Source organism: Hemitrygon akajei, chromosome 30 (genome assembly GCF_048418815.1).
Source record: "Hemitrygon akajei chromosome 30, sHemAka1.3, whole genome shotgun sequence".
Lineage (NCBI taxonomy): Eukaryota > Metazoa > Chordata > Chondrichthyes > Myliobatiformes > Dasyatidae > Hemitrygon > Hemitrygon akajei.
In genome coordinates, this window is record NC_133153.1 from 8,558,132 (window position 1) to 8,571,032 (window position 12,901).

A 12,901-nucleotide genomic window follows, 5' to 3' on the forward strand; every position below is an offset into this window, starting at 1 on the left:
CCCAGAAGTTTTTTCAAGAGCTGAATAAATATGTGAGGAAGTTTCTTTGGAAAGGTAAGATGTCAAGAATATCGTTGGAAAAATTGACATGGAAATTTGAGCTAGGAGGGTTACAACTTCCAAATTTTAAGAATTATTATAAAGCAAATCAACTTAGATTTATTGCATCCTTTTTTGAGAAAGACAAACCGGCGTGGATCAGATTAGAACTAGATAAAATAGGAGAAAACATACCAGAAGACTTTATATATAAATGGGAATCTAAATGGATACGGGAAAAGAAAGAATCTCCTATATTAAAACATTTGATTGATTTATGGAATAAGATAAATGTTGACGATGAGACAAAGAAATCCTTATTAGCAAAGAGATCTTTAATCCAAAATAGACTTATTCCTTTTACAATGGATAATCAACTTTTATATAATTGGTTTCAAAAAGGGATTAGATATATAGGAGATTGTTTTGAAGGAGGTATATTAATGTCATTTGATCAATTAAAGAATAAATATAAAGTATCAAACAACACTCTTTTTTGTTACTTTCAACTAAGGGCTTATTTAAGAGAAAAGCTAGGTCAAACAATGTTACTACCGAAACCCAATGAAATAGAAACTTTAATTCAAAAAGGAAAGATTAAAAAATTTATCTCTTGTATGTATAATTTGATTCAAAAACAGGCAATTAAACAAGGAGTCCATAAGTCAAGACAAAAATGGGAAAGTGATTTGAATATCAAAATTGAAGAAAAAAACTGGTCAAGACTATGTCTTGAGAGTATGACAAATACAATAAACGTTCGATTAAGATTAGTGCAATACAATTTTTTACATCAACTATATATTACACCACAAAAAATAAACAAATTAAACCCAAATCTATCTGATCAGTGTTTTCGATGTAACCAAGAAATTGGTACTTTTTTACATTCTACTTGGTCTTGCTCCAAAATTCAACCTTTTTGGACAAATTTAAGAGTTTTACTGGAACAAATCATTGGAATACAACTTCCACACAACCCAACATTACTTTTACTAGGTAATATTGAAGGGATAAAACCGATATCCAGATTGAATAAATATCAGAAAGAATTTATAAAAATTGCATTGGCAGTAGCCAAAAAAGCTATTGCAGTGACTTGGAAATCGGATACATATCTAAGTATAGATCGTTGGAAGAACGAAATTTATGGCTGTATTCCACTTGAAAAAATCACTTACAATTTAAGAGATAAATATGAAACATTTTTGAAAATTTGGCGCCCTTATTTACAAAAGACAGGATTAAATATATAGGTGCTCCGAAGATGAAATAATTGGTTACTTGGGGAAAGAAATAAATGCATACACTAAAGTTATTACGAACTCCGTGGAGCGTGTGGGGATCTTCCAATATCCAGGCATTCCTTTTTTTTTCTCTTTCTTTTTTTTAGGGATGTTAGGGGGGAGGGGTTAAGGGGAGGGGGGCTGGGTAACATTTTTTTTTTCTCATACACTTTTATTTTGTAACTATTTGAAAACAATAAAAAAAGTTTAAAAAAAAACAATGGCTTTCTCTTTGCCACTCTCCCATAAAGCCAGGCTGAAGCACCCAGGTAACAGTTGTATGTACAGCCTCTCCTATCTCAGCCACTGAAGCCTGTAACTCCTCCAGAGTTGCCATAGGTCTCTTGGTGGCCTCCCTCACTAGTCCTCTTCCTGCAGGGCAACTCAGCTTTTGAGGACGGCCTGCTCTAGCCAGATTTACAGCTGTGCTATATTCTTCCCATTTCTTGATGATTGACTTAACTGTACTCCAAGGGAGTTTTCTTGTACAGGTTTCCCCCACTATCCGAAGGTAGAGCGTTCCTATGAAACCGTTTGTAAACCGAAATGTTGTAAAGCGAAGAAGCAATTACCATTAATTTATATGGGAAAAATTTTTGAGCATCCCCAGACCCAAAAAATAACCTACCAAATCACACCAAATAACACATAAAACCTAAAATAACACTAACATATAGTAAAAGCAGAAATGATATCATAAATACAGTCAGCCCTCCTTATCCGTGGGGGATTGGTTCTGAGACTCCCCATGGATACCAAAAATCGCAGATGCTCAAGTCCCTTATTTAACCTGAATCAATGCAGCGGTCTTTAGGACCCAGTGGAACCCCGGAATTAATTTAACATGTTCAGAGCAGTGGACATTAGGACTCGGCGTAGCTCTGAATCCACTGTTTCTGTTCACGAAAATAACCACGATCGCGATTGAAAATAAGGTGGAAGTAATAAAGCGATCGGAAAGAGGTGAAACGCCATCGGTCTTTGGAAAAGTGTTAGGCTACAGTCAGTCAACAATTGGAACAATTTTAATGGAGCATGTGAAAGGTCCTGCCCCGACGAAAGCTACAATTATTACTAAGAACGCAGTGGTTTAATTATTGAAATACGTATGTTTCTTAAGTGTTTTATATGCATAGAAAGGTAAAATATGTACTATATACTAAGAAAAACATTTGACTGATGCTAAATAATACCGGATGTACCTGTTCCGACCTCAAATCCAACTTAAAAATGGACTCAGGAATGGAACTCATTCATAACCTGGGGACTGCCTGTACTTTTAAGTCATCTCTAGATTACTTATAATACCTAATACAATGTAAATGCTATGTAAATAGTTGTTATACTGTATTGTTTAGGGAATAATGACAAGAAAAAAAAGTTTGTACATGTTCAAACAACGAGTGCTGGAGAGACAACTTCTGGGTTTTCCCGATCCGCGGCTGGTTGAATCTGCGCATGCGGAATCCGCGGATAAGGAGTGCTGACTGTATATAGCCTATATAAAGTAGAAATATTGTATGTATGGTGTAGTTTCACTTATCAAAATCAGGAAGACAGCGAGCCAAAATCGACTTGGAGAAAAAAAATCTGCACGTACACGCCTACGCACATACACAGATACATACATACATGCATACACACGTACACATGCACACAACTGCCCATACAAGGCTTCACGGTCATGGTAGTCTTTCTCGGGGCAAACACACATATAAAGCGGGCGTCTTTTCTTCGTAAAAGCAAAAATCTTCTTTGGTTAGCGAAAACAGGTACTAATGTAGGTCTTTCTTTCATAATAGCGAGCTATCGTAAAGCGAACGTTCGGAAAACAGGGGCCACCTGTATCTATCTCCTGACTTGTGTTTTTCGTGGAATTGCTTGGAGTGCTCTTTTGTCCTTTTGGTATAGTTTTTGTCAGGATACTGACTCACCAGCAGTTGGACCTTCCAGATACATTGTTTTTTTTACTACAATCAATTGAAACATCTTGGTTGCACACAGGTTTCCAAAAACAAATCTCCATTTAACTAATTATGTGACTTCTAAAAACCAATTGGCTGCACCAGTGATGATTTGGTGTGGCATATTAAAGGAGGTGACGCACATGCAATCAATTATCTTGTGTTTTATATTTGTAATTAATTTAAATCATTTTTAGAGATCTGTTTTCACTTTGACACAAAAGAGTCTTTTTTCTATTGATCTGTGTCAAAAAGCAAATTAAATCCACTGTGATTCAATGTTGTAAAACAATAAAATAAGAAAGTATCCCGGGGGTGGGAGAGAGAGGTGTATCCAACACAGCCCTTCTAATTACTGCACTGATGTGTCAGCCTTTATTATGTATTTAGATTTTTGGAGTAGACAATAAACTATGGCCTTCTAGCTCAGAGATATGGATACTCCCCAATGAGACTGAGCAATAAAGATACCCTCTACACTTTTGAGATACCGTGTGTACAAGGGGTCCGAAATTTGGAAAATAACAAATGACTGCTGAATCATGTTGTTGCCTTTGTCTATTAATTGATGGCTGAAAAACAGAAATCATTGCTAAATCTAACCTTGATGCAACTCGATTTTAAGTCTAAGTTGTAGAGTTGTTGTAGGAAAAAAACTTAAAATATGCACCTCATTAAAAATCCACTGATCATTGTATCTAATCTAGATAACTATTTCCTTCAAACAGAAAAAGCATCTCCTTATCTATGAAAGCTTGTATTTTCTGCAATTCTAATTCAGAAGTGAGACAATAAACACAAGCAAGCTATGCAGTACTGGAAAATTTTCATTATTTTAAAGCCTTGTCCATGGAAGTGAAATTCAGAAAACACCAGTAAGCACATTATTTAAGGGAACTTCATTAGGTATCAAGGATAATAAAAGGATGAAGTGGGTTAAGATGGCACTGACCTTCCGACAGGGTAAAAATGAGTGATTGTCAGATGACCAGTAACTGAACCGCTATTAAAATGGCAAATAATAAATAAAGTTCTTTGGAGAAGAAAATCGTTATTTTTAAAAATGTAATATTACCAGCAACCATTTTTCCAAAAACAAGATCAAAAGATGTGCGTATATAATCGACAGACCAATTAAAGGTCACATCCTTATGGAATTACACCTTTATATACTGCCCACTGCAAACCTGTTATACACTGCAGCCATCTCAGTATTAGATGACCTGAGGGCCTCCAATTACGGCTTACTCCAGCTTGCAGGAGTCATCTCAGGTACAGTTCACCCCTCTAGATCTGGATCAGGTTGGTCAGATCCAGTACAATCTGATACTTTTCTTTTAAGAGTTTTATCCTCCATTACTGCACTCAAGTCTCAGCTTGCGTTATATGTTCAGAAGTTTAGATTGAGACATGAACAATGAACTTCTGACTCAGAGGGAGCAAAGTACAAATGGCAGTATAATATTTTGTATGCTGGAACAAATAACAAGCCTCTTTAGCTCACTCTCTCATCATGTTATAATTTCCCAATAGTTTGAGAGTAGGTACAAATACATTCCTCAATTTTTATTTGGGGAAATAATAAGGCTTCATATATACCAAATTAATCTGCGATAAAAGTAGATCAGGAAGTAATCTTTAAATGGGTAAAATTGTTCTTATGCAGAATGCAGTTTAGTTTCCAAGAAGTCTTTGCCCACAGTGCACACTTAAGCATTAAGTTCATTTTTGATTGAGAGTGCTTAGCTTTGAGAGAAGCTACTTTAGCCACAGCTAAATCATGTACTTTTGAAAAACAGTAAATGTATTTGTATATTGTAACACTAATTCTAAGACCATTCCTCTTTGGAGATTTAAGGTGAAAGTGGAAATTTCATGAAAAGAGAGTAACTGGAAATCATTCAGCCAATTGCAGGTTAATATGCTACAGGTGAAGTTTTGCTTTACATGCTACTGCATGCTATAAATACCTGCTGAAAACTGTCCCGCACATGGCTTTGATCTTCAGGGTGGCAAAAGTCTACAATATCTTTTCCCAGGAGCTCCTGAAAAGAAACAAAAAAGTAATACACTTAGATAAAAGAACAGGTTATTATTTCTATCAACATGGTCGTATTGTAATCAAGCTTCTTTCCTGATTCCTTTTAACTATAGCAGGTCAGAACTGGCAAAAATACTTACATCACTAGAAATCCTGTGGCAATGAGAACAATTAATTACGTTCGATGTATTTTTTCTTTCTATGTTTCTGAACATGACTTTGCTATCCCCTTCTCTTCCTGAATGTTACATTGCCCCCTTCCTCCCCACTTTCCATGTAAGCCCAACACAAGGATTTTTTTTCCTTTTTTTATATTTCAGACTTCGCCAAGAAGTGTAAACTCCAATAACATTAGGCAGAGGAGCTTTAGCTGATGGGGGTTCCCACATAAAAACAGTGAACAGCTGATGTAATCACACACTACCAGCTCACAGAAACTAGAGTACACCAGGATAATACAAACTAGTGTAACAAGAATGGGAAGCCTTGGACTAGTCATTACTATTGCCATAGTTAATCATCAATCAATATGTGATTAATGCTTTCAGAGGCTAAAACAATAAGATTTTGATTAGATTTTCAATAGCTAAATAGCTCAACAGAAGCTGGCACCTACTTGATGAATATGTCAAATAGTTAGATATGTGTAACCAACAGGAAGCTCAGCTGGTTCTTCACACTATATAGTGGCAGCCAAAAGTCTTTCATCAGATCTAAATTTATTGAACATGCTCCAAATCTGTTTAAATTTGGAACAAAAAAAATGCCTCCATATTCTGCATCAAAAATAAATATGGGAAACCCTTGGGATAGTCAGCTATTAATGCAGACTCACTGTCAGTTGCTAGAGTGAAGGACTACTTCCAAAATTCACACTTTACTTTAGTTAAAACTATCTGTGCTAAACCAAGAAATTGATTTGCGCCAGGTTATTAATGAGTTTGATGAAGATTATTTTCAGAATTTAAAATGTTTGAGCACTATCTGGATATTAGAATCATCAAATGTACAGAAGGAGCAACCTACCTTCTTGGGACTGGTGAACTCTGAAATTTCCCCATTCCAACATCCTTCTCTTTTTGGCAATATTATCTTTAATTTTACTTTTGGATATGATTAGACCACTTAAAACTGTTGGGCTTTATTATAAACCATATATTAATTCTTCAAATGCTGGTCATTGGTAGTTCCCTTCCATTGATTTTAATGCAAACTTCCAGTTCTGTATGGCCAGCTCACGACAAGTGAAAATATGCAGATGCTGGAAATCCAAGCAACCCTCCTTGCTGAAGGGTCTCACCCTAAACATCAACTATACTCTTTTCCATAGATGCTGCCTGGCCTGCTGTGTTCCTCTCACATTTTGTTTATGTCACAATGTATACATTCACATTACCTATCAAGTCCTATTAACTTGTCTGCTTTTAGCCCCCTGGATTTCTCCAATACTTTATCCCTTATAATCGGGATTTTTGCAAATTTTCTCATCTTGTTGATACCTTAGGGATATTAGCAATGTTGCCTATCATGTTGTTGACCAAAGGGTTTGCTTCTGTGTTGCACTGCTCTATGTTCTTTGATACCAAACAAAATTATTCACTAAATCTCTGGAGGTACTCAGCAGGCCAGAAAATATCAATGGAAAAGAGTAAACCGTTGACTTTTCGGGCCGAGATCCTCTGTGTTGTTTGGATTTCCAGCATCTGCAAATTTTCTTGTTTATATTCACCAAATCTGCTACTTCTATGTCTGCTATTATTCATTCATCATCCTCATTCTCTAGATGCCTTACTTTTACTTTAGCTGTCTTCCTCCTATTTATATATCCATAGAGCCATCACTGTTTGTTCTAAAGCTACATGCAAGCTTTCCCTCAAAATTCATTATCTCCATTCTTATGAACTTTATAATCTTCCACTGCTGCTTCCTAAAAACTTTGCTGTCCTCTGCTCACTGTTAACCCCTACCACTTCTTGTACCCTACTTTTCAACCGAACATGACCTTTTACCTCTTTTGTTAAGAAAAAAATTGTGCCCCTTTCTCAAGTAATCTATATTTCTGATTGGGATAAACCCTTGGTGAGCATTATAGACAAGCTGAAATCTGCCATTGTTTCCCTGTTGACCTGATTCTTACTTTGTTTGTCCAGTCCATTTTAGACTAAATCTAAAATAGCCTGCTCCCCAGTATGCTTTGCAATATACTACTCCAAAAAGCAATCCCTGATACATACCATAATTTTTTCTATGATACCCTTGTAGGTTTGTTTTATCCAATCAAAGCATAGATTAAGATCCATAATAATTGTAGTTCCTTTCAAATGCACATTTGATTTTTAGCCATTTATTCTCTGACCAATTGGGATATAACACTTGGGAGGGCGTCTATGGATTCTTACCCTTGTATATTCCTTCCCTGCTATTCATGATTTTATCCCAAACTGATTCTGCATCTACTGTCTTTATATAGGTCAAGTACAATCTTCAATTAACAATTGCAGCCCATTTCCTCTCCACCTTGGCCCATTTTTTGGAAATGGTATATAACCTGGAATGAGTCCTGGTCACTCTGCAACCATGTTTCATATACATATCTGTGATATCAACACATCCATCTTTCATTCATATGAAGAACATTAATCTTTGATAATCACAAGAGATCCTGTAGATGCCGGAAATCTTGAGCAACATAAACAAATTGCTGGAAGTACTCAGTAAGTCAGGCAGTATCTATGGAGGGGAACACAGAGTCAAAATCTTAAGCTAAGATTTGCAGAGTTTGTATTAAGTTTTCATTCTTTTAACAATTGTTTACAACCTGGGATTTGTTCAGTTTTACATATTTTTATTTACATCTTCTGCTGTGGGCTATCACTCTATGGCTGCCAGTTCCTTCTCATTGTCTTTCATTTCCTCCTGATTTATTGAAAATGTCATTCTTGGAGGCCTCCACTCTCTCCTGGTTAGTGTGAAATCATATTTACAACTTAGTTGCGTGGTTTAATGGGGCACTGTCCCAGCATGGTTCATATGAAATCCATCACAATGGAACAGCTCTCCTTCCAGAGTCCCAAGAATTGGAACCTACTTCTCCCACACCAATCTTTGAGCCATGCCTTCATCTCTCTCATTAGATTTACCATTTCATGAGCATGTGGCTCAGGATAATACAGAGATTATCACCCTTGTGGTTCTGCTTTTCAAATTTGCACTGAGCTCCCTATAATCATTCATCAGAACCTCCTTCCTTGCTGGAGTTAGTGCCTACATGGACCATAATCACTACCCTCTTCCCCCTATTCTAAGTTCTTCACCAATTCTTAAACTAACTCCAGGAAAGCAACACAGCCTTCAGTGCTCTGTTTTTGTAACAGAGGACCATGTTTATTCCCTAAATATGCCATCCCTATGACTACTACATTTATCTTTTCTCACCCTAATTGAATGGCTCCTTGTGTCATGATGCTAGGGATCCTCCCTGCAGTCCTCAAACTTGTCCAGACAGGGAGCAGAAATCTCACACCTGTTAGACATGTGATTCAGCAATTTCTATAGGTTGCAACTACAACATATCACCAAGTTATTCATCTGTTCTAGTTAATTTGCTGTGTGTATTAAATGAACTTACTGGCAATGGCACTGGCAGAGAAGAAATCTGAACTAAATAAGCCATTCACTCTGACGATAAAGCAGTACAATGAAGATCAACTATTCCCTTTAGACTTTGGTTCAGTTTTAAGACTTTACTTAGTTTTACTAATATACTTGTGTCACAGAATTCTGTGAACAAATGCAGGTATAATTCTGTTCTACAATATACCAGCACCAGCTGCTGCTGGGCGACTTTAATGCTGGACATTGTAATCTGCCTATGAGATTGGCTACGCGTGCCATACATTGTCATGCACTGGGGCCATAAAATATCCTGAATAATATAAAACCAAATGAAAATAGCAATAAACTAAGTATTATCAAAGTATGAATAGTATGTATGACCTTGAGATCTGTATCCTTAGAGGCAGCCACAAAACAAAGAAACCCAATACAACCCATTAAAAAAAGACCAGCAAACACCCAATGTGCAGCAAAAAATCATGCAAACAATAAAAGTAAGCAACTAACATTCAGAACTGAAGATCATGTAAGTGCGTCCACAGCCACAAAGCCCATCATCACTGCAGCCAATTCAGGAGCCCATTAGTTGCAGGCCACAGCCTCAGTTCAGTGTAGAGACGAATAAACCTTGTGAAGCAGTGAGCTGAACCGGCCCGCCCCTCGTCTCCTGCCTCGACAACCGCACCCTTTCAATCTGTGCTAGTGCTTAAGTCGTCCAGACTTCGGTTTGTTCTCTGACCCAGGCCCTGCTGCCTTGAGTTGGCCCGTACATGCCACGGCACTACTGTCCTACACCTTTGAGACTTCAATTCACACCACAAAAATGCCAGGTCAACACAAAATGCACACTCAATTTGCAACTTTCTCTGGATTAATACCTTCCTATGTTTGCCTCCAGAGCTGCCTCTATCTTTTCCAAGTGGATCTGCTTATTAAATATATTTGCCTTCATTAAGTATTTTTGCTCTTATGCTCATGTTGTACTTCAGTGCTATAAAGGGTTAATGAAATCAGCATAAATTTCAGATGTTAGAGCTATGGAGAAAATCCTTTGTCTATGAGAAGGCCTTTGACAAAGATTGCAAATACTATATCAGAGGTACTAACCTGCGGTTGGTAGCCTATAACAGTGATGCATCGATGATCCACAAACGTGAAGAGTCCATCTGAATTATGCCTGGACAAGAACTCGGTGGGGATGGTGAGGCCATTCATATCCATGCACACAGGTGAGCTGGTGACCTGAGAAACATTTTATCAGAATTAAATAAAATGGGACTAGTAATTGGGTATTAAAAATAGAAAAAGTTATTACTTTTTCAAGCTTCAAAGTAAAGTTCAGTTGTGCATTCAGCCTATTTTTCAATAGAAGAGTAAGGCCCCTCTCCTGTAAGGCACAATAACCCTCTTCCACATTCACACTCAAACCCCAATTTAAATTCATCTGCCATCAAAAACTCTGCAGAAGGGCATCCTAGAGAGGTAACCATAAAATACATTGAATTATGCAATACATTTTAGATGGTAACAAAATTAATACTAGGAGGAAAAACCCAAATTCAGATTTATCTTAAAATCAAGCAATTTCATAAAATGCACCTGCTCCTTTGCACTACCATGTAGGGGAGGAAGTGATGAAGAAAACAGTGGTTTCCCCTGTTGCCATATTTTCTTTACCGTTCAATAAACAGCACCTGGCTGCTTGGAGAGAAATACAGCAACAGGAGAAAGCTAATCAAATCTTCCTGTTTAATAAAATCATATTCCAGTATTGCTAAGCTGTTGGGAAGGATTTAAAGTCAAAAGGGGGATGGGAATTGGAGTAAAAGGATGGAGCTATTGGTTTACAAGTTGATGCAATGTATAGTGGGACTGAGGAAGGACAGGTAGATGATAAGGCAAAATTGAGTCAGTGGATTGAGTTGAAATGTAACATGGGGGCAAAATCGAAAAGAGTGACAAATACAGGGCTGAAGGTGTTAAATATGAAAGCACGCAGTATATGGAATATGGTAGATAATCTTGTAGCACAGTTAGAGATTGGTAGGTATGACGTTGTGGGCATCACTGAGTCATGGCTGAAAGAAAATCATAATTGGGAGCTTAACATCCAAGCATATACATTGTAAGGACAGACAGACAGGCAGAAGGGGTGGGGTGGCTCTGTTGGTAAAAAATGCAATGTTTTTAGGCTGCTTGAGTGATCTGCCACTTTGTTGTCTCCTAAGGTGTTCGGGAAGGTTGGGTGTGAATTATGTAGCCTGGATGCCTGGAAGCGGGGCATGAGACCATGATCGACTCCACTGCTTCTCTCTGACTGAGGCGTCGAGCAAGGCTGAAGTTGATAAAGACAAGTAGAGTGAAGGAAGGTGTTCAACATCATCCACCTGCTTCCTCCCTTTCTCACAAGGTGCTTTTGGAGCAAAGTGCAGGAGTGTTGAGTTCCACATTGCAAGGATTGATCGTTGAGGCTTGTGGCTGTGGACTCTTTCTGGGGGACTTTAAGGTTCATGTTGAATGTGTTAGTAGGTTCTGGATAGTGAGGACTGGATGGTTGGGTGAAGTCTGGTTCTGCAGCCTGCAGTCAGCAAGAGGCGCTGAACTGAACTAAACTGAATTCTCCTAGACTTCTGGTTTGATGTTTGATATTCTATGTGTGGTGCACTCGCTTTTTGCCGTTTGCACAATCTGTTGTTTTTTCACACATTGAGGGAGTTTGCTGCTTTCTTTGAACGAGTTCCATTATTTTTTTTGTTTCGTAGCCGCCTGCAGGAAAATGAATCTCAGAGTTGCATTCTGTACAAATACTTTGATAATAAATATACTTTGTATCTTTGAAATCAAATCCTTAGAAGGAAGTGACATAGGACTAAAAAATGTTGAATCCTTGTGGGTACAGTTAAGAAACTACAAGGATAAAAACACCCTGACGGGGAGTTATATACAGGCCCCAAAACAGCAGCCAAGATATGGGATATTAATTTCAATGAGAAAAATAAAAGGCATGTAATACGGGAATGTTACAATAGTCATGGGGGATATAACTGTATGACTATATGACTATCTTCAATATGCAGGAAGGTTGAGCTCATTAGGAGAAATGCAGTTTGGGATTGTGTGTGTAATGAACCAGATTTGATTAGGGAGCTTAAGGTAAAGGAACTCTTAGGAGTCAGTCATCATAGTATGATAGAATTCAACCTGCAGTTTGAGAGGGAGAAGATAAAGTCAGATGTAACTGTATTACAATGGAGTAAAGAGAATTACAGAAGCATGAGAGAGGAGCTGGCCAAAGTTGAATGGAAGGGAACACTAGCAGGGATGACAGCAGAATAGCAATGGCTGGAGTTTCTGGGGGCAATTTGGAAGGCACAGGATAAACACATCCCAAAGATGAATTACTCTAAAAAGGAGGTGGGGCAACCATGGTGACAAAGGAAGTGAAAGACAACATAAAAGCAAAGGAGAGGGCATATAATATAGCAAAAAATAGTGGGAAGTTCAAGGATTAGAATGCCTTTAAAAAACCAACAAAAGGCAACTAAAATAAACATGAGCAGAGAAAAGTTGAATTATAAAGGTAAAATAGCCAATAATATCAAACGTTTTTCCAGATATACCGTATAAAGTGTGGAAGAGGTGAGAGTGGTTACTGGACCACTGGAAAATGATACTGAAGAGGAAGTAATGGGGGTCAAAGAAATGGCAGATGAACTTAATAAGTATTTTGTGTCAGTCTTCACTGTGGAAGACAGCAGTTTGCCAGAAATTCAAGGGTGTTAGCAGGCCAAAATGAATGTAGTTGCTATTACTAGGGAGAATATGCTTGGCAAGCTGAAAGGGTTGAAGTCACCTAGACCAAATGGACTACATCCCAGGGTTCTGAAAGAGGTAACTGAAGAGATTGTAGAGGCTTTAGTAATGACCTTTCAAGAAATACTTGATCCTGCAATGGT

General features: G+C 37.7%; 1 protein-coding gene across 10 annotated transcripts in view; it reads right to left on the minus strand.

Annotated features, from left to right (window-relative positions):
* The window catches only part of arnt2 (aryl-hydrocarbon receptor nuclear translocator 2), a 383,517-nt gene that overhangs the window by 160,881 nt on the left and 209,735 nt on the right, over nucleotides 1-12,901 (minus strand). For all 10 annotated transcript variants that reach the window (XM_073032942.1, XM_073032941.1, XM_073032949.1 and 7 more), the window contains 2 exons: nucleotides 10,053-10,187; nucleotides 5,260-5,334 (listed from right to left, as the gene is read on the minus strand). In XM_073032942.1, coding sequence (XP_072889043.1) covers nucleotides 5,260-5,334; nucleotides 10,053-10,187 — 210 coding nt within the window. The remainder of the gene's footprint in view (nucleotides 1-5,259; nucleotides 5,335-10,052; nucleotides 10,188-12,901) is intronic.